This window comes from Schistocerca piceifrons, chromosome 3, assembly GCF_021461385.2.
Source record: "Schistocerca piceifrons isolate TAMUIC-IGC-003096 chromosome 3, iqSchPice1.1, whole genome shotgun sequence".
Classification (NCBI taxonomy): domain Eukaryota; kingdom Metazoa; phylum Arthropoda; class Insecta; order Orthoptera; family Acrididae; genus Schistocerca; species Schistocerca piceifrons.
This window is the reverse complement of record NC_060140.1, coordinates 33163164-33190240: the sequence shown is the minus strand read 5'-3', so window position 1 is coordinate 33190240 and position 27077 is coordinate 33163164. Positions and strand designations below refer to the sequence as shown.

At 45.0% G+C, this 27077-nt stretch overlaps 1 protein-coding gene across 1 annotated transcript in view; it reads left to right on the top strand.

Annotated features, from left to right (window-relative positions):
* Window positions 1-27077, top strand: part of LOC124789771 (F-actin-uncapping protein LRRC16A) — a 524837-nt gene that overhangs the window by 281658 nt on the left and 216102 nt on the right. Inside the window, 3 exon segments of the mRNA XM_047257233.1 lie at window positions 8554-8741; window positions 9363-9440; window positions 12894-13075. Of these exon segments, the coding sequence (XP_047113189.1) occupies window positions 8554-8741; window positions 9363-9440; window positions 12894-13075 (448 nt within the window).

The following is a 27077-nucleotide window of genomic DNA, read 5'->3' as shown; positions in this document are numbered from 1 at the left end:
TCTGAACGTGTCTCCCGCAGTTGGAGATGAAATCTTAGGAAGCAGTTCTATACATCAACTGTGGCCTCTCAGCCTGGAAGTTTTAACTGAAGAAGACATCCAGATTTAGCTCTTCCACAATTTCCCCCACACAACCTGAAACAAATGTATGGCTGGCTCTGTAGTAATGGAATTTTGTTTAGGCTCCACCAGAGTGCATATGCCCCAGGTTAGCTGGGGAATCTAGGAAAGACCCAAGAATTTTTTCAGCCAGGAGAAACCCAAGATTTTTTCATTATTTTAGTTTTCAGTTAAATTTTTGTAACTTTGACTGGTAAAATGGAAATGAGCGTTTGGCGTCATTGAGTGGGAGGCCCCTTACAGGGCAGGTCTTATTACATTCGACGCCACATTGGGCGACCCGTGCCCCGTATGGGGATGAAATGATGATGAAGACAACACAAAACCCAGTCCCTGAGCAGAGAAAATCCCCGATCCAGCCGGGAATCGAATCCAGGCCCCTTAGGACGGCAGTCTGTCACACTGACCATTCAGCTATAGGGGCAGACGACTTTGACTGGTAAGAACTTGGGACGACCTTTTGCTGTACTCCTGTCTTAGCAGTTTGGCCATCTGCTAAGGCAGCAAGTTTAACCCCTCATGCAGTACTTCCATTCGTGGCTGTTGATCTTGCCATGTGACGGGGCTGCTTTACTGTGGATACCTGACCAATACCACCACATAACAGGGAGCTAAGGACTGTGAAAGGAAAGCATCCCAGTCAGCATAGTTGAGTGCCCATCTACCAATGGAGCATTTCATTGCCTTTAAAAGGTTCTGTGCCCAGGTTCACACCTTATAAAATGATGAGAGCAAGAATGCTGGGAATAGTACATTTCAACCATTGTACACACATCCCTCTGTCACAGGTCTGGGTGAAGACCATATCCCTCTATGCATAGCAGTCCCCTGCTGGTGCACCTGGTATTTCCTCGAACAGTGTGGTACTCACTGACCTAGATGCTGTCGCTGAGCATTTTCCTCTGTATTATGCTCGAGCCTCTGCATTCGAGAACTATCAACCTCTCTTTCATGTTCTCAAACAGCAGGTGGAACAATTGCACTTGTCCTTCACTACATGTCACCTGGAGCCAAGTAATGCTCCATTCTGTGGGTGGGAATTCTTCAGTGCTGTAGTCCTTTGGCCTGATATAGGCCCGGGGCCAGACCACATCCACAACTGAATGCTCAAACACCTGTCAGTGGATTACCAGTGTCATCTCCATCAACTGCATTTTGAGTGAGGATGAGTGCCATTCTCAGTGGCAAGAAAGAATCATTGCCTTGGTTCTGAAAGTGGATAAGCAGTCTCTAGAGATGGACAGTTGTTGCCCAATTAATCTCACCAGTGTTCTCTGTAAGTTGCTCGAACGCATGTTGAGCCAGCAGCTATATTGTCTCCTTGAGTCTTGGGACATTCTGGTTCCGTTCCAGGGTGGCTTTCCTCATGATTGTTCCACTGCAGATAACTGGGTTTGTCTGAAGTCTGCCTACCGCACGGTTTCTGACATATATCATCACCTTATTACTGTCTTCCTATGTGAGTGGGGTCTCTGGGGCCCATTTCAGATTTTTGCCCAGAACCACATTCCTGGTTCAAGTTGATGCTTCCCACAGTACACCCCCTCTCCCCCTCCTCCCTCCGTTATCCAAGAGAATGGGGTTCAGTAGGGCTCTGTATCAAGTGCTCCTCTGTTTTTGCTGGCCACCAATGGTCTAGCAGCAGCTGTGGGGTCTTCATATCACCTTCTGTGTACACCGATGATTTTTGCTTTTACTGTTTCTCCTCTAGTATGGGTGTTACTGAATGCTTACTGCAGGGAAAGGTGCAGTCTTGGACTCTCACCCCTTGCTTTCTGTTTTCAGCTGCTAAGACTCGTGTCCTGCACTTTTGTCAACATCGTACTGTTCATCCACAAGCAGAATTTTATCCTGATGACCAATTACTCAATGTGGAGGAGACTTGTCACTTTTTGAGACTGGTCTTCAATGCCCATTGACGTTGCTTCCTCATCTTCGCTAACATAAGGAATGGTGCTGGCCACACCTAAATACTCTTTGCTGCCTCAATAACACCAGTTGAGGCTCAGACTGCACTATCTTTCTGCAGCATTACAGAACCCTCAGCATTGCAGTCACTGGAGCCAATGGACCACTGTGGGGTCTGACTCATAACACAAGCCTTTCGAACTAGTCCTGTGAACAGCCTACTCACAGAGGCTGGTCCCTACGCTACGGATCAGGCACCAACAACAGCAACTCAATTATGCTGTACAAATTCGTAGCTCCCATAAGCATCCAAACTAATGATGCTTCTAATCTGCAGCAACTCGCTGAGCAGCTTTCAGGCAATGGACCAGTGCTACCCTCGTCACCAAGTAGTCATCACTATTGAGGATCTTCTTTCTGATCTCCATCAAGCTGGACTGCTGGTCATCTTTGTTTAGGCCTCTGGTCATGTTTGGATCTCAGGGAATGAACATGCCGACTGTTCGGCGAAGTGGGCTACCAGGATACCGATTTTGGAAATGGGGGTCCCACAACTGGAATTCTGGTCGACTCTACACCATTAGTTGTTGTAGGTGTGGAACCCAGAATGGCCTGCCCTGTATTCCCCAAACAAACCGAGGGCAATAAAGGAGACCACGAAAATGTGGCAGTCTTCCTTTTGCGCTTCTCATAGGCAGTCACCCATCCTTTGTCAGCTATACATTTGCCACACTTGGCTGGCTGCCAGCTGCATTCTCTTAGATGAGGACTCACATTCCTACTGATGTGGTGCCTGCCTGATGGTGGGCACCATCCTACTAGACTGCCCAACTGTCACTGCTCTGTGGCAATACCTTTAACTTCATGACACGCTCCCTCTCGTGCTAGGGGATGATGACGAAGCAGCTGACCTGGTTTTATGTTTTGCCCATGAATCATCTCTGTTAATGTGGGGCACTTGACCACCTGAGTGGTTGGAGAGTCTGCTCTGATATAGAAGAACCACGGTGGTGATTGCTCAGTGGTCAGGCCTGTCTCCTACCCTTCCCATCTCTTTATTCTCCTCATGCTTTTCGATTTACCATTTTTAATATTTTATTTTGCCAAAAAATTTTATCATCATGTCTGTGTTGCTCGTTTTCTTGGGGTAATGGATGGTGAGATGGTACTGGTGTGATCCAGAGGATCTCTCTCCTACTGCATACTGTGCTCTGAGGACCTCCCAGCTGCAGTCTGGGCAGAGAAACTCACCTACCTTACTCCCTCTCACTCCTCTCCTACTTCTCCTTGCTTTTATCTCTGTCTTACTGTATCTTCATCACAACTGGGCTTCCCAGGATTTGCCTTTTGTATCTTCCTTATGATGATTATTCCTGATTTAACACAAACGGGGTGAAGGGACTGATGACCTCGTGGTTTGGTTCCTTTAACTCTAAAAAGCCAGCCAAACCAAACTAGTAAACCCACTGCATCTTGGGTAGTGGAGTTCACATCTGTCTCAGATCCTGATGGCTACTCCCTTTTGTCAGGGCATCTTGTCTCGTCATAACCGCAGTTGTTTTGAGAAGATAAACTGCCAGTTTTCCTCCCTGTCCTTCCCCAGCCCAACTTGTATTGACTATTGGTGACTGGATGTTACTCCTTCTTTCAGAGTTTGCATAGCAGAGAATGGTAGACATGGCTCTTGATATGGCAAAGATTAATGAAGACACCATATTTTGAGATATTGTTCACTATTCTAGTGCAAGAGAAAGAGTAACCAGCTGTTTTGTGTAACAAATTGACTAACTTAACTGAAAGTGGGAGAACGTTTATCACACTGAGTTTGAACAGAAAATATGGTATTGCTCAACAACACTTTTGTATACATTTCTACTTTTCTTTCATTCTTATTTACAAATTGTTCAGAATTAAACTAGCCATTTCTTTTTTTAATCTGCTCTAGGCAGAAAAATATAGCAACAATTAACTTCCAAAATATATTGTAGTACATAAATTTGGCATTCTTATTTCTAGGAGTGTTCAGTTACAGTAACAAATTTTTTCTGATGATAGCTGCTACAGTCTATGTATCCCATAATTCATTTACATCATAATTTTCTTCCAAATAGATAACCATTTTGTGATACCAACATACCTACACTGTTTCTCGGCCATTTGCAAATTTTGTACACACCCAGTATCATTACATATTCCCATTGTCATCATCATCATCATCATCATCATCTCCTTCCAAGGATTTGATGTTACAGTCACCTGTTTGAGTCTCTTCATCCAGTCACCTCTTATGAGGTCTACCTAGTTCTCTTTTTCAAGTTGGGCGACAATTCATTATTTTTTGGCAGTCTGTTTTCTGTTGTTGTGTCAACATGATCCTTCCATTTCATTCTATTCTATTCTGCCTGGTCATTAACTGAAAAGATAGTCAAATTAAATCTTATTTTTTCATTCCGTATTTTATCCATTATTGCAGCCCATTACATATCTCAAAAATTTCATCCCTGCTGCCTGTATTATTTTTTTTATTGTCCATGATTTAGAACCATATATAGCCATAACTTTATAGAATTTCTGGATATTTCCGTTCTTGTTTTATTACCAAAGTTCTTCTAGTCATTCTGAAGATAGCTTGAAAGCTGTTGAACTTTTTGTCAATGTCTTTGTCGTAATTTACATTAATATCTTTTCCTATAAAATGGTTGTAAAATTTTCTCATTTGTGTATTTTTTTCTACCTGTTCGTTCCTTTGAAAGCCATTATCTTTGTATTAGTTGCAGATACAGTTAAATTGAAATACATTACATTTTGGCTAAGTCTGCAGACTGCTGTTTGTATATTATCTTCTATTTCCTGTATTGTTATCGGTTCATCATTGTATAATAGAGTATTTAATGGTATACTAGATCATATTTTAATTTGTAACTGTATTTCATCATTCCACTTCATAAGAAGGTCGTCACCATATAAATTAAATAATGTGGGAAATGGATTATACTCTTGTCAAAGATCCTGGGTTATTAAAATTTCATATGTCATTTTTAAACTTCAACATTCAACTATGTTCATATTTACATGTAGACTCTTTAAGAGGCAAACAAAGTGTCTAGGAAAATTTTTAGTTCTAATATTTTCCACAGAATGGCTGTTACTGCCTTATTAAAGGCTTTCTCATTCTCAGTTAATGGTAAATGCCTTTCTAAGCGAAATTCCTAATGTTTTTCAGTAACAGCCGGTATGTCCACCTTTGGTACAGATAACAGCGGCAATGCGTTGTGGCAGGGAAGCAATGAGGAAGCCTTGGTAGGTTCCTGGAGGGAGCTGGCACCACATCTGCTGCACACGAGTCACCTAATTCCCGTAAATTCTGGGATGGGGGCCGATGAGCTCTGGCACCACTTTCAGTTACATCACAGATGTCTTTGATCGTGTTATCTCGAGAGTTGGGGAGGGGGGGGGGGGGGGTAGCTTGAACAACTCCATCACACTCCTGGCCATGTGACGTGGTGCATCATCTTACTGAAAAATGCCATTGCTGTTGGGAAGCGTGCTCTTCATTAAGGGGTGTATGTTGTCTGCAATCAGTGTAGGATGCTTATTGGCTGTCATGTCCTCTTGAACAAGGTCCACTGGACCCATAGATGCTCACGTGAATGTTCCCCAGAGCATAATGGAGCAACTGCCTGCTTGTCTCCATCTTGCAGTACAGGCATCAAGGAGCTGTCCCCTAGAAGACGACAGATTTGAGAAGATATTGGGATTCAGCAGACCATTCAATGCTCTGCCACTGCACCAACATCCAGTGCTGATGGTCACATGCCCATTTCAGTTCTGGTTAACGATGTTGTGGTGTTCATGTCGGTACACGGATGGGTTGTTGGCTGCGGAAACTCATTGTTAGGAGTGTCCGACATCTGTAATGAGGGGTGGCTGTCCAACCCGATGATGACATCTGGACATGATTTCATGTAGGTTTTGCCACATGTTGAAGACACTCACCCAGCACTCCTTGAACACCTGATAAGTCATGCAGTTTGTAAACTGCCTGTTCCGAGCCTCTGGGACATCACAGTCTGCCCTTAGTCAGACTCAGATAGATCACATGCCTTCCACATTGTACACACGGGTGGCATGCACACTGATAACTACATGCACTGTGCGTGTTTCTGACTAGCAGTCATTCCTTGCCAGATGCTGCTGCTATGACTTGGACGGGTTTATGTCAATAGTTGGTCAGTGGTCATAATGTTCTGGCTGATCAGTGTGTGTTATTGTTACATGAATGTACTTGAATCCTGATTGTTCTTGGTGCAATTATTGTGGTTTGATTAAGATAACTATGTCTATGTAGTTGAAGTAGTTGGGATGCTGCTGGTCATTGTTGATTACTTCTCATAATTATTGCATGTTAATAAGATAAACTTGTGACATGGCTTTATTTATAATACTGTTGTAAATATTTTACTCCATACAGCACATTCTAATCTGTAATGTTTAATGCATTATACATGCTTCGAGAAATTATGTGAGTGGGAATCCATAGCTTTCACTTTTATATTGTACAGAGAAATGTGCTGTTTCTGTCTGGAAGCAAAAATAATAAAGGGCCTAATAGTTCTAAGATTATACCCAGATTCTCTCTACATGTTATTCATGGTACAAGACCTTCATACCTATGATATTTATTGTCTGGTTTTAATTTCTGTAATGTTGGTATGATATGATGGATGTATATAACACTGTGTCTTAGGTGACATGGATTAATAAAGACAAGTTCTGCAATTTGTGTGTATCATGTTGAGTCTTTGCCAATGCAAACATAAATTTCTTATTTAAAAGCTAGTGGTGGCTTAGGAAGACAAAATTGATGGGACAGAGAAGGCAGTCCAGCTCAAAATTCACCAGGAGGGCAGAAAGATAGGGATAAAAATAATGGAAAACTTGAGTGGACATGATTTATAAGCAACATGTTTATCTTTAATAATGGTAATCGACATAACATCAGATGGCTGGACGTGGGTTTGTTTTTTAATAAACATCATGAAAAATGCAAGTGAGAGAAATGAGGCAAGGAAGAAAGCAAATATAAAAATAGGCAACAGCAAATCATCTCCAGAAAGAGACACTTACTTGAAAATTGGAAAGCATTAGGGTAAGGCTAGGAGTTATATAAGTTGTTTTTGTATTGTATTTTGGCTTGCGCACTGAGATGACAATAGTCAAGGGATGCCTCCGCATATCATGTCGGACCTTCTTTTGCCCAGCATAATGCATCACGGATTCAACAAGTTGTCGTAAGTCCGCTGCAGAAATAATGAAGCGTGCTGCCTCTGTAGCTGTCCATAATGGTGAAGTGTTGCTGGTCCAAGATTTTGTGTATGAACTGACCTCACTATTATGTCCTATAAATGTTCTATGGGATTCATCTTGGGCAATCTGGGTGGTCAAAACATTTGTTCAAATTGTAAAAAATGTTCTGACATGGACCATTGTCATTCATAAAAATTCCATCATCATGGGGGAATGTGAAGTCCGTGAATGGCTGCAAGTGGTTTCCAAGAAGCCAAACCATTTCTAGTCTATGATAGGTTCAGATGGACTGGAGGACCCAGTCCATTACACATAAACACAGCCCACACCATTATGGACCACCAGCAGATTGCACAGTCCCTCGTTGACGACTTGTGTCCATGGCTTCATGGAGTCTGCAGCACACCCGAACCCTATCATCAGCATTTAGCAGCTGAAATGGGGATTCGTCTGGCGAGGCCACAGTTTTCCTGTTATCTGGGGTCCAACTGATATGACCACGGGCCCAGGAGAGGCATGCAGACGGTGTCGTGCTGTTAGCAAAGGCACTTGCATCTGTCACCTGGTGCCATAGCTAATTAATTCCAAATTTCACCGCACTTTCCTAACAGGTACTTTTGTCACATGTTTCACATTGATTTCTGCGGTTATTTCACACACTGTTGCTTGTCTATTAGCATTGACAACTCTATGCAAATGCTGCTGCTCTCTGTTGTTGAGTGAAGGATGTGCGCTACTGCATTGTCCAGGGGGAGCGTTAATGCCTGAAATGTGGTGTTCTCATCACACTCTTGAAACTGTGGATCTTGGAATACTGGATTCCGTAACAATTTCTGAAATGGAATGTCCCATGCATCTAGCTCCAAGTACCATTCTGCGTTCGGAGTCTGTTAACAGATGGTAGAGCAGTTTCCTGCAAAAGGCAAAGGTCCCAAGTTCTAGTCTGTCTGGCACACAGTTTTAATCTGCCAGGAAGTTTCAGAGTCTGTTAACTTATTTCATGTGGCCATAATCACTTCAGAGAACTTTTCACATGAATCACCTGACAGCTCTGCCAAAGCACTGCCCTTTTATACCTGTGCACACAATACTATGACCACCTGTATATGTGCTTATCGCTATTCCATGACTTTTGTCACATCAGTGTATTTGTTAATAACAATGTAACCTAAAAGTTAAGTATCTAATTCATATCAATTGACCTCTAATTGTGTGTAGGTGTTAATCAGCTGAGTAGCCCACTTGGGAAACTTCCAAAAGGCTTGGTTCATCTAAACCTTTCTCACTGTGGTTTGTCCTCAAAGGGTGTAAACCAGCTCGCACATGCACTGTCAGTCAATAAGCTGGTCCCAAGCACATTAAGCTACCTCAACCTCAGTGGGAACAATCTCAAGGAGGAAATAAATGTGAGTTATACAAGAAAGGATATAAGTAATTTTCTGTTTTTATTAATTTAAAATTCCATGTATTTGATGGTTACAATGAAGATTTTTCTGTTTCTAGAGGAAATCAATAGCCTAGGTTAATATAAGCTCAAATGAAGGGGAAAAAGTGTTTTGTCCAGAAACACACACACACACACACACACACACACACACACACATAGCACATATGCAGCCAGAGAAAGAAAGGGAGGAGGGAGGGGGCATTATTCTGCGTAGTCAGTCTTCTTTTGAGAAGCTGTTTTAGTAGCATGCATGAATTTGCAATTTCCACAAAACTTCCCATGGTCAAAAAGATTAGATGTAGATTTGAAAGAGCTAAATTTTGAAATGGCAATAGATCCCAGTTAAAACATATTACAGCAGATTGTACTGACTACTGAAGTTCTGGAACAGAATTAGGCATTTATACACTTACTGTACATAGTCTATGCTAGTCTCAACTATTTGTGTCATTTACACAATACTGAAACACCAGTATGAACTCTTTGTATTGATGATCAATAGAATCACTTAACAGTAATGAATTATACAACCATTTTTATTATTTTCTTTAACTTTCACATTAACTGTTATATTTTTCAGAACCTATGTAACTTCCTTGCACAACCAAACAGTTTGACCCACTTAGACCTTTCTGGAACTGATACGGTACTAGAATCGGTAAGTAGTAAATTTGATTATTTGGTTTTGTATCATAAAAATATCATAACAAGCTTCACAGATATTAGTAAACTAGAAACAGCTTTCAGTTTGTAGAGGTGGTATTTCCAGCAAAGCTCAATAGCAGTAACAATATCTTACGGTGACTTAACTTGAGCGGAAGGTACATATTATGTTTCTTTATATGTTGCTCTGATTCCTTTTTTTGGCAAAACTGCTTCTTGCAGAAATCATCACACCTGTCGTTAACATAGTAGAGTCCACATTTTATTTAGAATGCTGTAAATTATCCATGTGATGTTTTTTATTTTAGTGAAACGATTTTGATGTAATTTATCTTCATGTACTAATTCGAGTAGTGCTTGTTTATCGAACAAAAGATGATAAAAACGTTCTTTCTTCTTACTGTTAAGTGAAATTGTTCCTGGACAGTAAAACCATAGTTGTGATTATAAGTAGAATCATTAAATGAACAGTTCTGTTACATTTTATTATGCTAAATGTCTTCTTACGAAATGCTTAATATATAATTTACATGAAAATGACGTTTCCAGAAATTTATCTGTGATAAAACATGGTGATTCCACTGACTTGAAATGAGTACATCTTGCCTGAAGGAAGTCATTGCCCTGCATAGACTGTTTTACTTTTGAAATACACACTTTATTTCATGCTTTTGCGCTATTAGCTAATTATGTCATCTTGGGTGTTTTCAAGTTACCTTCATCACAGTGAAAAATTGTAGTCACTTCCATATCTCCCTCAAATTAGCTAATTGTGCAAAAGCACAAAGTGAAGTGTTTACTTAAAAAATAAACACAACCTGTGTTGGTCAATGATTTCCATCAAGAAATTTTCAGCAGCAGTGGACCCGATGAGGTGACTTACCGAACAAAAGCGCTGGCAGGTCGATAGACACACAAACATACACACAAAATTCAAGCTTTCGCAACAAACTGTTGCCTCATCAGGAAAGAGGGAAGGAGAGGGGAAGACGAAAGGAAGTGGGTTTTAAGGGAGAGGGTAAGGAGTCATTCCAATCCCGGGAGTGGAAAGACTTACCTTAGGGGGAAAAAAGGACAGGTATACACTCGCACACACCCACATATCCATCCAAACATACAGACACAAGCAGACATATTTAAAGACGAAGAGTTTGGGCAGAGATGTCAGTCGAGGCAGAAGTGTAGAGGCAAAGAAGTTGTTGAAAGACAGGTGAGGTATGAGTGGCGGCAACTTGAAATTTAGCGGAGATTGAGGCCTGGCGGATGACGAGAAGAGAGGATATACTGAAGGGCAAGTTCCCATCTCCGGAGTTCGGATAGGTTGGTGTTGGTGGGAAGTATCCAGATAACCCGGATGGTGTAACACTGTGCCAAGATGTGCTGGCTGTGCACCAAGGCATGTTTAGCCACAGGGTGATCCTCATTACCAACACACACTGTCTGCCTGTGTCCATTCATGCGAATGGACAGTTTGTTGCTGGTCATTCCCACATAGAATGCATCACAGTGTAGGCAGGTCAGTTGGTAAATCACGTGGGTGCTTTCACACGTGGCTCTGCCTTTGATCGTGTACACCTTCCGGGTTACAGGACTGGAGTAGGTGGTGGTGGGAGGGTGCATGGGACAGGTTTTGCATCGGGGGCGGTTACAAGGATAGGAGCCAGAGGGTAGGGAAGGTGGTTTGGGGATTTCATAGGGATGAACTAAGAGGTTACGAAGGTTAGGTGGACGGCGGAAAGACACTCTTGGTGGAGTGGGGAGGATTTCATGAAGGATGGATCTCATTTCAGGGCAGGATTTGAGGAAGTCGTATCCCTGCTGGAGAGCCACATTCAGAGTCTGGTCCAGTCCCGGAAAGTATCCTGTCACAAGTGGGGCACTTTTGTGTTTCTTCTGTGGGGGATACTGGGTTTGAGGGGATGAGGAAGTGGCTCTGGTTATTTGCTTCTGTACCAGGTTGGGAGGGTAGTTGCGGGATGCGAAAGCTGTTGTCAGGTTGTTGGTGTAATGATTCAGGGATTCCGGACTGGAGCAGATTCGTTTGCCACGAAGACCTAGGCTGTAGGGAAGGGACCGTTTGATGTGGAATGGGTGGCAGCTGTCATAATGGAGGTACTGTTGCTTGTTGGTGGGTTTGATGTGGACGGACGTGTGAAGTTGGCTATTGGACAGGTGGAGGGTAACGTCGAGGAAAGTGGCATGGGATTTGTAGTAGGACCAGGTGAATCTGATGGAACCAAAGGAGTTGAGGTTGGAGAGGAAATTCTGGAGTTCTTCTTCACTGTGAGTCCAGATCATGAAGATGTCATCAATAAATCTGTACCAAACTTTGGGTTGGCAGACTTGGGTAACCAAGAAGGCTTCCTCTAAGCGACCCATGAATAGGTTGGCGTACGAGGGGGTCATCCCAGTACCCATGGCTGTTCCCTTTAATTGTTGGTATGTCTGGCCTTCAAAAGTGAAGAAGTTGTGGGTCAGGATGAAGCTGGCTAAGGTAATGAGGAAAGAGGTTTTAGGTAGGGTGGCAGGTGATCGGCGTGAAAGGAAATGCTCCATCGCAGCGAGGCCCTGGACGTGCGGAATAACCATTGATGCCACGTCCTTATACACACACGACTGACATCTCTGCCCAAACCCTTTGTCTTTAAATATGTCTGCTTGTGTCTGTATGTGTGGATGGATATGTGGGTGTGTGCGAGTGTATACCTGTCCTTTTTTCCCCCTAAGGTAAGTCTTTCTGCTCCCGGGATTGGAATGACTCCTTACCCTCTCCCTTAAAACCCACTTCCTTTCGTCTTCCCCTCTCCTTCCCTCTTTCCTGATGAGGCAACAGTTTGTTGCGAAAGCTTGAATTTTGTGTGTATGTTTGTGTTTGTTTGTGTGTCTATCGACCTGCCAGCACTTTCATTCGGTAAGTCACCTCATCTTTGTTTTTATATATAATTTTTCCCACGTGGAATGTCTCCTTCCATTATATATACACACACACACACACACACACAAAAGACTATTAAATACAATTGTGTAGAGTAATTGTGCTTCTGGCTTTAAAATATAAATGAATCGTAGGCTAAAATGTATGTACACCATGGAGTTGTTGCAAATATGTGATGATATTATTGGAGAGGTCAGGAGAGCAACCACATTTAGTTAACTTCAATGTGTTAACTGCATGAATGGTACATTGTTACTATAGTTTAAATTAAATTAGTAAGTGAAAGATGTAAACATTAAAGGAAAGACCATAGATTGAGAATATACAAATATTTGTAATGTAAAGTCAATAGATTGAACTGTTTGTTCATGATCCTTTTCATTATGTTATGTGTATGGTTGTTAAATACTTAACACATAAATGTCTTAGATATCTCATATTTAAGTACCAATGACATCTTTCAGTGTAAAGTGTAAAAGCTTTAAATCAAGAGGCTACTTTTTGCAATTTCAGATATTTGGAGCTCTCTTGAGAGGATGTGCAACTAACTTGGTACATTTAAATGTTTCTCGCAACATGTTCAGCACAAAGAAGACTAAAGAAGTTCCACCCTCATTCAAACAGTTCTTCACAAGTACTCTGAGCCTCAAATCTCTCAATATGTCATTTTGCAAACTACCTCTGGAAGCTCTGAAGTAATTATTCAAAGTATTTTACATTTATATGATATTTATTAAAATTGTGTAATTTTAAGTAATTTATGTAGTAAGATTTGATTTTCAAATGTCCTTCGTAATTCCTGCCATTTTTATGCAATAATGGCTACATTTGTTTGGTAGAAGAGTAACTTCAACGTATGTGGAATTATTCACTGTTCTTGGCATAATAGTGTCATGTATGTTACTGAAAGTACAAAAACAGAAAAAATAATTTGGATAAAATGAAAGTGTAATATCTATCAAGTTGAAAGAAAATTTAAAGTACTTTTTATTTTATTTATTTATTTATTTATTTAGCACAGTTGTGTTGAAGTTCTGATGCTTTGTGTGTGTGTGTGTGTGTGTGTGTGTGTGTGTGTGTGTGTGTGTGTGTGTGTGTGTGTTTGTTTGTTTGTTTGTTTGTTTTTTCCCTGTGGGCATGGTTGCTTCATGAGGAAAACTAAACTGTGGTAAGCAAAACTGTATTGTAAGTAATTATGTTGGATACCTACCTATCATTTACTGAAAGCAGAGCATATGGTGCACTGTCCACAAAAACACAAATACTGGTCATACACTTTTACTTGGCCCGTCTGTGATTGTTGTTGACGCCTGACTTTGTGCTGCTCCAGATTGTTAACACTAGTTGCCAGCCTTAGCTACATAACAGTATTGTGTGCTGAAACTATAAGTAGCCATTGTAATAATATTGTAGATCTGTGTGCTTTGCGATTGTTAATATTATTTACAGAAATGAACGAAGAAGATGTACGTGGTCCTTTTAGTGACTCGTTAAACTTTTGTGTTACTTCTGCAACATGTTCATTTCTTTTATGAGCTATAAGCTGGATGCTGAGGGAGAAGGTGGGGCTTGTGTCAGCAGCCAGTGTGTTGTTACAAGCCAATAAGTAGCTTCCACTGCTCAGGCCAAGTAAAAGTGTGTGATCAGTGGGTAAAGACTAACAAATATTGAGGTTTTAGAACTGCTAAATATGCTGACTGTAATGATTGTCTTGACCACAAACTCGAACAACATATGAAAATGCTGTCCACAGTGTGAAATAAAATTTAGAATACAGACTGCCAGGTTGGAATATCAAACAACATGAAATTCATAATTGTTAAAAGAATTAAGACCTATTAATTTCCTGTGGCTTATGTGTATCTACACTACTGGCCATTAAAATTGCTACACCACGAAGATGACGTGCTACAGACGGGAAACTTAACAGAGAGGAAGAAGATGCTGTGATATGCAAATGATTAGATTTTCAGAGCATTCACACAAGGTTGGCGCCGGTGGCGACACCTACAACGTGCTGACATGAGGAAAGGTTCCAGCCAATTTCTCACAGCAGTTGACCGACGTTGCCTGGTGAAACGTTGTAATGCCTCGTGTAAGGAGGAGAAATGCGTACCATCACGTTTCCGACTTTTATCAAAGTCGGATTGTAGCCTATCATGATTGTGGTTTATCAGATAGCGACATTGCTTCTCGCGTTGGTCGAGATCCAATGACTGTTAGCAGAATATGGAACTGGTGGGTTCAGGAGGGTAATACGGAACACCGTGCTGGATCCCAACAGCCTCGTATCACTAGCAGTCGAGATGACAGGCGTCTTATCCGCATGGGTGTAACAGATCGTGCAGCCACGTCTCGATCCCCTGATGGGGACGTTTGCAAGACGACAACCATCTGCACGAACAGTTTGACGACGTTTGCAGCAGCGCGGACTATCAGCTCGGAGATCATGGTTGCAGTTACCCTTGACGCTGCATCACACAGGAGCTCCTGTGATGGTGTACTCAACAACGAACCTGGGCGTGCGAATGGCAAAACGTCATTTTTTTTTTTCGGATGAATCCAGGTTCTGTTTACAGCATCATGATGGTCGCATCCATGTTTGGTGACATCTCGGTGAATGCACATTGGAGGTGTGTATTCATCATTGCAATTCTGGCGTATCACCCGGCGTGATGGTATGGGGTGCCATTGGTTACATGGCTCGGTCACCTCTTGTTCACATTGTCGGCACTTTGAACAGTGGACGCTACATTTCAGATGTGTTACGACCCGTGGCTCTACCCTTCATTCGATCCCTGCGAAACCCTACATATCAGCAGTATAATGCACGACCGCATGTTGCAGGTCCTGTACGGGCCTTTCTGGATACAGAAAATGTTCGACTGCTGCCCTGGCCAGCACATTCTCCAGATCTCCCACCAATTGAAAACGTCTGGTCTATGGTGGCCAAGCAACTGGCTCGTCACAAGACGCCAGTCACTACTCTTGATGAACTGTGGTATTGTGTTGCATGGGCTGCATGGACAGCCATACCTGTACACGCCAACAAAGCCCTGTTTGATTCAATGCCCAGGCGTATCAAGGCAGTTATTACGGCCAGAGGTGGTTGTTCTGGGTACTGATTTCTCAGGATCTATGCACCGAAACTGTGTGAAAATGTAATCACATGTCAGCTCTAGTATAATATATTTGTCCAATGAATACCCGTTTATCATCTGCATTTCTTCTTGGTGTAGCAATTTTAATGGCCAGTAGTGTAGATCCAGAATTTGGAGGGACTGTCCTTTCTTTTAGCAGGTGTGTTTTTTATTGTTTTTATCAATTTTACAAAAAGGATTGGTTGTACTCTCCACACACAGGAGATGTCGAGTCGCAACAAAAGAGTGCTGTAGAAACACACACACAAAAAGCACAACCTGCACACACGACCACCTTGAGTGGAAGACAAACCTTCAAACCTTGTTAACAAAGGAGTGTATCCAGTTGCAAGAATTTAATAATTTTTGTGTAGGTGTGAAATGATGGTCAGAACACTAATTCAGTGGTACTGAAAAGTGGAATACACTTGACAGTGTAACTGGAAGAAATTTGATAGGTATCTTACATTTTTTTCGTAACATATATCTTCTGTTGTTCCTTACTTGGCAACGAGGTTTTAGTAAAAAAAATTAAGGAGTGAAGCTAACAACTGAGGAAATAGTTGAAATGCTGAGTTGTTAGTAGTCACGTAAACTAGACTTAGAACTTTGGAAGCTTTTGGACAAGTTATATTTCAGAGATGCCGCTACGCCTCCTCCCCTCTCCCCCTCTCCCCCCACTCCCCCTCTCCCCCCTCCCCCTCTCCCCTCTCCCCCCTCTCCCCTCTCCCCCCTCCCTCTCCCCCCTCTCCCTCTCCCCCCTCTCCCCCTTCTCCCCCTCTCCCCCCTCCCCCCTCCCTCTCCCCCCTCTCCCCCTTCTCCCCCTCTCCCCCCTCCCCCCTCCCTCTCCCCCCTCTCCCCCTCTCCCCCTCTCCCCCCCTCTCCCCCTCTCCCCCTCTCCACCTCTCCCCCCTCTCCACCCTTTCCACCCTCTCCCCCCACTCCCCCCTCTCCCCCCACTCCCCCCTCTCCCCCCTCTCCCCCCTCTCCCCCACTCCCCCCTCTCCCCCCTCCCTCTCCCCCCTCCCTCTCCCCCCTTTCCCCCCCTCCCTCTCCCCCCTCTCCCCCCTCCCTCTCCCCCCTCCCTCTCCCCCCTCCCTCTCCCCCCTCTCCCCCTCCCTCTCCCCCCTCTCCCCCTCCCTCTCCCCCCTCTCCCCCTCCCTCTCCCCCCTCCCTCTCCCCCCTCCCTCTCCCCCCTCTCCCCCCTCTCCCCCCTCTCCCCCTCTCCCCCCTCTCCCCCCTCTCCCCCCTCTCCCCGCTCTCCCCCCTCTCCCCCCTCTCCCCCCTCTCCCCCCTCTCCCCCCTCTCCTCCCCTTTCCCCCCACATGCATAGAGAGATTGTCCCACCTGACAGCACTGTGCTAGCATGCAGTTTAAGAGGACTGAAGGGATGTGTCAGGTGGAGTGGGCAAGGGATGGTAGGAAGTGTGGAGAGAAGTGGGAGAGAAGGAGGGATGGGAAAGGGCAGGTGATAGCTGTGAGGTCATCAGGGGCAGGGGATGGGAATGTGGCACTGGTGAGCTCAGCTGATTCTGGCTGTAGCAGCAGTTGTTTTACATAGCTATGTATCTTTGTTTTAGGAAATGAGAAACGCGCTACCCCCAGTCTTTTCTAACTATCCCAATGTGGTATTCTGCCACTTGCATAATGTCCTACTCTGTCCTTATGCCACACCCAATCCTGACTCATTGTCATGTGGATTGTACTGCTGTGGAAGACCTGTTTACTGATACCTGTCCAACACTCACCAAGCAAAGCCCACTCCAACCGCGTTATAGGTTTATCTTATCCTGTTGGACATGTGGCTGCCTGTGGAACCAGTTGTGTCATATACCAGCTCTGTAATAATTTGTGCACAGCCTTTTACACGAGCGCGACCATCAACTGGCTGTCATCTCAAATGATAGTCCACTGCCAAACTGTGGCTGAGAGCAGTGTTCACTGACTGGTTGTAGAACACACTGCTGAGCATGAGGTGGTGGATTTTCACAGCCTGTGGTATTTGCATTTTTACCCATACCACCAACTTCTCTGAATTACATATATGAGAATTTTCCTACAACACATCCTGAAATTCGGAACTCCTCTAATTGTCAGTCTCAGTCTCCACGAATGCCTGTCTCGCACCTGTCCCACGAACCTCACTTCACGCATCTGTCCTGCTCCCACACGCTCTTGTCCATAGTATCCTTATTCCCCCATTGTGTCTCCCCCTCCTTGTTGAATCCTGCAGGACATTGTGCACTGCGCACAGCTGTCCCTGCCTGCAGAAATAGTGAGCTGAGCTCACCAGTGCCACAATCCCGTCCCATCTTCCTGCTAACCTGCTGCCTCTCCCTCCCAGTCATCAGCATTTCAAGATCAACTTCCGGAAACATACATACTCGTACGGTCCTTAGGGTCCCAGGTATCACATCCTGTAGCAATTCACCCTAGTGGGCCTTTGTTTGGAAGAAATGGATAAAAAAGAAAAAAAAAGAAAGCTTCGGAATTTCACACAAGAATCTATACTATTACAATATAATGCATATACTGTCAGTTGAAGTAATGCAGGAGCCAACACATCTGCTTAGTGTGGAAAAAGTTGGGGGTTCAAAGCTTGTCAGATGGTGTAACATTTTCTTTTGTTTTCAAATCTTTATCTAAATGACTTTGATCTTTATGATATTAAATCTTGTAATGAAAAATACACTTTTGACTGTGTTGCTCAACCAATGGAAACAATTCTACTTTTGTTTTTTAATCAATAAATCAGCATTTTCTAACATTTAAATATTATGATGGATAAATAAAAATACTTAAAAATCACATACACAAGTATCCCAAATGAAAAAAGGGCAGGTACAAAAAATGTTAGCTAGTGAAAAAAGTTAATACAATGTTTCCAACTCCCTTTAACCCATATGTAAGGGCAGAACACCTAGCTCTCATGCACTCGGTAGAGCTATTGCTGGTGTCTGAAGTAGCTGTCCCCGTCGAGTCTGAATCTGCTGCGTCTGATATTTCCTCAGAACCAAGCGACGAAATTTCACTGTCACTGTCTGGTTGAAGTTGAATAATGACGCTCCTGATGACTTTGTCCAACAGTGGGTCTCTCTGCCAGTGTTCGTCCATAATAGTGTTCACTTTTCACACGCCTTCTTTCAGTCGTCTTTCGTAATGCTCTGTATGCCTTCGTCGTATGTTGGGAAAGGATAATGCTGCTGACATTGTTTGATGAAACTTTCTGCTTCATTAAATTCAGGACAAGCTAGATGGTGTTTAGATCACAGTTGTAGGGTGGAAGGCGTAACAGTGTAAGTCCTTTGCTGGATTCTTTTAGTACTCTTATCTGCTGTATAGTCTGTCTCAGGTTTGTAACATTTCACAACTTTGAAGAGCTCATTGTGTGTTAAATCTGCACTGAATGGAAATTCATGCATAGTCAGCACGATTGTGTATCAGCTTTACTAGATGCAGTGTAAAGCGCTTTATTTTCGTGAATGCAATGGTCGGGTGCATTGCCTAATACCACAATACTTCCATCTGGAATATTTGGTATTAGGCGCTCTCACAATGATTTTACATAATTTAGTTGTTTATTTCTTTAAGAGAGTATTCTGATGTTTATCTTGAATCATAGAAGAGCTCTGCACCCTCAGTGAACCCCAATTCTCCTCCCACATGAGCCTCTTTGGCCAGAATGTTCATTTTTCTGCACAGCTCTTTCGTCACTATGCTGCCAACGTTTACTGACAATATAGTGTGTGTGCACCCTTATTTCATCAGTATATACAATGGGTTTCTTCGCTGAACTTAATCTTTCCTAGTGCACTTGTTGCTCACTCCAGAGCTGTTTCTAATGGTATAAGCAGACCTTTTAGTTTTTCTTCTTGAGAGAACTGAACTACATTATTAACAGTTCTCTGTCTGAGCGTACTCTTCAATAACGTAATATTTGCACGATCACTGTCCAGTTCAGCAGACAGTTAGCAGTAGTAAGGCACTAATAACTATAACAAGACTGTACGATGCCGAGTTATGTGTGTCATTTGTGTATTCTCCATTATTGTTGGACGCCTTCGGCCCCGTCAGTATGTAAACAAAGCTTAATTCCACCTTCTGCTGTCGTCAGTTGTAAAATAACAGATAATACTTATATTTAATGTTAAACAATGAAAAATCCAGGCTGAAATGTATCAATGTAATAAAAGGATACTTGCCACTCACCATGTAGCAGAGATGCTGAGTCACAGAAAGGCACAACCAACAGACTGCTTTCAGCCAACAAGGCCCATGTCAAAATTAGACGCACACACACACACACACACACACACACACACACACACACACATGCAAATGCAACTCATACACTTATCACTGTCTCTGGCAGCTGGAGCCAGACTGAGAGCAGTAGGGCATTATAGGAGAGGCAACCAGATGGGGACAAAGAGGAGGCTGGGGCAGGGAGGCAGAGGGGTAGCAGAGTAGGGGTGCCGGGTGGTAAAGTGATGCTCGGAGCATGCCAGGAAGAGGTGGAGAGGGGGGCAGCTAGGTGCAGTTGGGAGGTTATACGGAGTGTGTGAGGGTTAGTGGAAAAGGAAAGAAGTAAAAGGACTGGATGTGTTGGTGGAATAGAGAGCTGTATAGGGAAGGGGCTAGATGGGTAAGTACAATGACTTAATGAAGGTTGAGACCAGGAGGGTTACGAGAACATAACCTTCTCCTTTGAATTCATTACCTGCAAACAAATATGGTGTAAGCCATGGACACCAGCATAGCACCATCTTATGCCAACAAATTCATGGGCCATCTAGAGAATGTCCAGAATACCAAATTCCTCAATTGGTTCAGATTCGTTGATGACATCTTTGTGATCTGGATCGAGGGTGAGGACACCCTATCCACGGTCCTCCAGAACTGTGACACCTTCTACCCCATTCGCTTCATCTGGTCCTACACAACCCATCAAACCACCTTCCTCGATGTTGACCTCCACGTCAAAGATGGCTATATGGCCTAGCCACCTGTAACCGTCACATCCGTAGTGACCCCCAGCGGGCCCGGGGTTTAGAATAGGTCCAAGGTATTCCCGCCAGTCGTAAGAGGCGACTAAAAGGAGTCTCGCACCTTTCAGCCTTTGTGATGGTCCCCTGTAGGGTTTGACCTCCAGCACGGTAGCCAGTCTGTTGTGGTGGGGCCGCCACGTACCCTGTTGGTTGTAGCCCCCGACTACACAGGGATCACTCTGCTGGTGCCTGCACCAGGATTGGCACCTGTGGGAAGGGCCTCTGATCGGAGTGGGCATCATCAGGGCACGTGACAAACCATGAAGTGTAGTACGTAATCTCTTGCTGGTGTTCTGCCGCCAGCAGTTTCTAAGTGGGCCAAGTCTAACTTCAGTGCTAAGAAATATGACCCCAAATCATTCACCTCCCAGGCCACACCATGATAGGAACACCAGGCTAAGGATGACAGTGAAGTTTATTAACACACGTACCTCGTATGTACAAGAGTTGCTGGGGAGTATTTCATGCCCATGAAGCCTCAGTTTTTGTGGAGCATTTAGAGGACAAGTTTGCCGAGGTGGAACGCTTGTCCAAAATGTGCTCTGGGTCAGTCTTGATCAAAACAGCATCCTCTGCCCAGTCACGGGAGTTACTCGCTTGTGACAAGCTGGGGGATGTATCTGTACCCATCATGCCCCATAAGAGCATAAATATGGTACAGGGTCTTATATTCCACAGGGACCTTCTTCTGCAATCTGACGATGAGCTGTGTGCCAATTTAGAGCAGCGAGGTGTTAATTTCATCCGGTGCGTTCATCAGGGTCCGAGGGATAATCAGGTTGCCACCGGTGCCTTCGAGGGTGACACATTGCCTGAGAAGGTCAAGGTGATGGTCCACCGCAGTGACATCAAGCCATATATACCTCCCCCATTAGGGTGCTTTAAGTGCTGGAAGTTAGGCCATATGATTTCCTACTGTACTTCCAGTGTCACATGTTGAGATTGTGGACGTCCATCACATCCCAACACTCCACGTGCCCTGCCTCCCATCTGTGTCAGCTGCAGAGAGCATCATTCACCTTGCTTGCCAGACTGCAGGATTTTACAGAAAGAGAGGAAAATCATGGAATATAAGACCCTGGACCAACTGACCTATACTGAGGCTAAGAGGAAATTTGGGTGCCTACATCCTGTGGCTATGATTTCTTCTTACGCCGCTGCTAGGAGAACATTTGTCGCCTCATTAGTTCCTCATATTCCTGTCGCCTCTCAGAACCAGAAGGCTACACCTGCCCTCTTAATGGGGGGCACTTCCCTCCCTGTTGCTCCCGCATTACCTACTTCAGGAGCAACACCCCCTCAACCATTGAACCATTGGTGATATCTGTCCCCACTTCTGAGCTGGAGAAGCATAAGTCTTCTTCGGCTCCTCTCACTATGATGGGGTCCCTTGGGTCACTCCCTCCCCAGGTTTCTGCTAGCAGGAAAGATGACACTCACCAGTGGCTGAAGAGCCCAAAAGCAGCTGGTCGTCGGGCTTCACGCGCATCCACAGTCGCTGAGACTGAAAAAGTGAAGTCCTCCCAGACAGGGAGACCCAAGGAGCAGCGAGATAAATCCAAAAATAAGGTCCCAAAGACAAAGGGAATTGTGGTGGCACCCACGCCACTGCTACCTGCAAGCTCTGCATCTGCGGATGAGGTGGAGATTTTGACATCCACTGAGGACCTGGATCTCGCCAGACCCTCGGACACAATGGATATAAACTGCTCAGGCAAAAAGTTGGTGGCAGCAGGTGACCCTGAGGCGTAAACTGCCTCTTTGAATATACCATGCCTTCCCAGTCTCCTCTTTGAATATACCATGCCTTCCCAGTCTCATGATGACGTCATCTTCTAGTGGAATTGTGGCAGTTTTTTTCCACCAGCTGGCTGAGCTACGACAGCTGTTAAGCTCTACACCTGCTTTTTGCATTGCCCCCCCCCCCCCCCCCCCCCCAGGAAATGCGGGCCCCCGCCCTCTGCAGCCATAAGGGAAGGGATATTACTGGAACTGTAGTGACTGTAATCAAGTGTCAGGTGGGGGTATGCGTTTATGTCCTAAACTCAGTCTGTAGTGAACCTGTACTCTTTCAAACCCCTCTTGAAGCTGTGCCTGTCAGAAAAAGGACGATGCAGGAAATAACTGTCTGCAATGTATATCTTCCTCCAGATGGTGCAGTATCCCTGAATGTATTAACAGTTCTGATTGATTGTGGGGTGGCACCGTGCTTACTGGCCAAGGCAGAGATGTCAAAACTTTACTGTCTGAGTTGAACCACGGCTTCTTAAATACTGAGGCCGCCACACATTTCAGTGTGGCTCATGTTAGTTGCTCGGCTCTTCATTTATCAATTTGCAGCCTATCCAGTGCAGAGCACATGACGACCTGTGTGGTAGTGACCACTTCCCCATCTTCCTGTCAGTTCCCCGGCATCAGGCCCATGGACGCCTGCATAGATGGCATATGGGAAACATTCACCTCTGCTGTCACCATTGAATCTCCCCCACGTGGTAACATGAATGTGATGATTGAGCATGTGACTACAACAATCGATTCTGTGGGAGAAAACACGATCCCTCAGTCTTCAGGGTGCCCCCAGTGAAGGGCAGCCCCTTGGTGGTTGCTGGAATTCACTGAAGCAATTAAGGAGTATTGGTGAGCTCTACATAAGTGTCACCCTTTCCTGGAGCTCCTCATAGCCTTGAAACGGCTCCGGGCCCGTGTTTGTCAGCTTATCAAACGACAGAAGCAATAGTGTTGGGAGAGATATGTGTCGACCATTGGGTGCCATACGTCACCTTCCCAAGTCTGGGCAAAGATCAAACATGTTTTCGGGTACCAGTGTTAACATAAATGGTATGTTATCTACTGACACAGTCGCGATTGCCGAGCACTTTGAGGAGCACTATGCTCAAGCCTCTGCGTCAGAGAATTACCCCCCAGACTTTCGCACTCTCAAACGGCAGCTGGAAGGGAAAGTGCTCTTGTTCACTACACGCCACAGTGAATCCTGTAACGTCCCATTTACAGAATGGGAGCTCCTCAGTGCCCTTGCCCACTGCCCTGACACAGCTCCTGGGCCAGATCGGATCCACAGTCAGATGATTAAACATCTCTCATCTGCCTACAAGCAACATCTCCTCATCACCTTTAAGCGGATCTGGTGCAATGGCATCTTTCCATCACAATGTTGGGAGAGCACCATCATTCTGGTACTCAAATCCGGTCGAAACCCGCTTGATGTGGATAGCTACTGGCCCAACAGCCTCACCAACTTTCTGTGTAAGCTACTGGAACATACGGTGTGTCGCCGGTTGGGTAGGGTCCTTGAGTCTCATGGCCTACAGGCTCCATGTCAGTGCGGCTTCCGCCAGGGTCGCTCTACCACTGATAATGTTGTGTCCCTCGAGTCTCTTTCAGATGCCAAACCTGGTTGCCATCTTTTTTGATCAACGAAAAGCATATGACATGACCTGGCGACATTATATCCTTTCCAAATCATACAAGTGGGGTCTCAGAGACCCGCTCCCAATTATTATCCAAATAATACTTCCCGTGACCAAGGTGGTGCCTCCCATAGTTCCTCCCATATGTAGGAGAATGGGGTCCCGCAGGGCTCTGCATTGAGTGCTCTCTGTTTTTAGTGGTTATTCACGGTCAAGCAGCAGCTGTAGGGCCATCCGTCTCACCTTCTCTGTATACAGATGACCACTGCATTTTGTACTGCTCCACCAGTGCTGGTGATGCTGAGTGGCGCCTACAGTGAACCATCCAAAAGGCGCATTCATGGGCTCTACCCCTCAGTTTCCAGTTTTCAGTCTAAAAGTTGTGTGTTAAGCACTTCTGTAGGTGTCGTGCCATTCATCCGGAACCAGAACTTTACCTTGAAGACGATCCACTCACTGTAGTGGAGACTTATCGATTCTTAGGACTGGTTTTCGATGCCCGATTGACGTGGCTTCCTTACCTTTGTCAGCTGAAGTGGAAGTGATGGCAGCACCTCAATGCCCTCCGCTGCCTGAGCAACACCAACTTTGGTGCAGATCGCTCTACGCTGTTGCAGCTCTACAGAGCCCTTGTTCAATCCCGCCTTGACTATGGGAGTGTGGTTTTTGGTTTGGCAGTGTCCTGAGCATTCCGTTTACTCGACCCTGTGCACCAGTGTGGCATTCGCCTAGCGACAGGAGCTTTTAGGACTCGTCGGGTGACCAGTGTCTTTGTGGAGACCGGAGTCCGTCCATTGAAGGATAGGCTTGCTCAACTGCTCACCAGTTATATTGCATATATTCGTAGTTTTCCTGCGCATCTGAATCACCGTCTCCTTTTACCACTCATGGTGGTTCATCTCCAGCATTGGTGGCCCAGGTCTGGGCTTCCAATTGCAGTTTGTGTCCTATCCCTGGTTTCTTAACTGGAGTCCTTGCCTTTACCACATATACTTGAAGTCCATTCACGTGCAACTCCATGGTGTACACGTAGGCCGCAGCTTCGCCTGGACCGTTCATTTGGCCCTAAGAACTCAGTTAACCCCACAGTCCTGTCGATTCTTGACATGCACCAAGGCCACGAAGTGGTTTGCACAGACGGCTCAATGGCTCGTGCTCATGTCTGCCTCGCATATGTCCATGGAGGACATATTGAACAGCATTCCTTGCCCGATGGCTGCAGTGTTTTCACTGCATAGCTAGTGGCTATATCTCGTGCTCTTGAGCACATCCGTTCATGCTCTGGGGAGTTGTTTCTTCTGTGTACTGACTCCTTGAGCAGCCTACAAGCTATCGACTACTGCTACCCTTGTAATCCTTTGGTAGCGACCATCCAGGAGTCCGCCTATGCCCTGGAATGGTCCAGACATTCAGTGGTGTTTGTCTGGACCCCAGGTCATGTCAGAACCCCAGGCAACAAACTTGCCGACAGGCTGGCCAAACAGGCTTTGCGGAAACCGCTTGTGGAGATCGGCTTCTCTGCAACTGACCTGCGTTCAGTACTACGCCACAAGGTTTTGCAGCTGTGGGAGACGAAATGGCATAACCTCAGCATGCACAACAAACTGAGTGCTGTTAAGGAGACTATGAATGTGTGGCAGTCCTTCATACGGGTCTCTCACAGCGACTCTGTGGCTCTCTGCCAGCTACGCATTGGCCACGCTTTTGTGACACACGTCTACCTCCTGCGCCGTGATGACCCACCTCAGTGTTGGTGCGGCGCCCGGCTGACAGTGGCCCATATCTGGGTGAGCTGTCATTCTTTGGCTGCCCTGCAATGGACTCTTCAGTTACTGGACTCGTTGCTATTAATTTTAGCTGCCAGTGCCTCATGTTTTATATGTGACAGTGGGTTTTATCGTTCTATATAAGTTTTAGTGCATGCCCTTTGTCCCTTTGTGTTCTCTATTCTAATGCTTTTAGGGTGGATGTTTTAATGTGTCGCAAAGTGGCTGGCTTTTCCTTTTTATTCTCGTGGTCGGCCAGGCACGGTCATCTGCTCTCTTGTTTTTATCCCCTTCTACCTTTTTCTTGCTTCCCTCTGTGGTTTTCTTTTCCTGTTTTTTTTTTTCATAGTAGTGTTGGTTGTTCTTCTGGTTCTTCCTTTCTCCTGTTATTGCGCTGTCCATCCCCCCTTTTTTTCATTCCCTTTTGCAATTATTTTACTGGGAACAAGGGACCGATGACCTCGCAGTTTGGTCCCATCTGTAGTGACGAGTGGTCCCCCTCGATGCAAAACTTATCCCATACATCCTCCTCCCACCATCACTTAGTCCAGTCTGGTCACAAGCATCACCTATCCCATCAAAGGCAGGGCTACCTGTAAAGCCTACAAGGTAAGCTGCAAGTAGTGTGCTGCATTCTACCTGGGCATGACAATCAACTAGTTGTTTGTCTGCATGAATGGCCACTGACAAACTGTGGCTAAGAAACAACTGGACCACCCTCTTGCTGAGAACTCCACCCAACACGATGTCCTTCATCTCAGTGACTGCTTCAAAGCCTGTGCCATCTGAATCCTTCCCACCACCACCAGACTTCCTGAATTGCGCAAGTGGGAACTCTCCCTGCAATAATCCTACCTTCCCTTATCCCTCCTGGTCGCAAACTTCATTAGTCATTATCTTTACCCATCTAGCCCCTTTGCTGTTTCCATTCCAGCACTCTACAGCCCTCTATTCCACCAACACACCCAGGCTTTTTAGATCTCTCCTTTCTGCAACCCCCCCCCCCCCTCCTCCTCATTTTCCCGCTGTCTCCCCTGCCCTCTGCGTAACCTTCCGACTGCACCTAGCTGCCACTCTCTTCACCTCGTCCTTGCGCGCTCCCAGCGGCACTTTACCATCCCCCACCCCTACTCTGCTATCCCTCCCCCTCTCTGCCCCAGCCACCTCATTACACCTACCCAGTTGGCTCTTCCACAGTGCCCTGCTGCTCGCAGTCTGACGCCAGGTGTGTGTGTGTGTGTGTGTGTGTGTGTGTGTGTGTGGCATTTGCATGAGTATGTGAGTATGTGCTTGTGTATATGTTGTCTAATTTTTA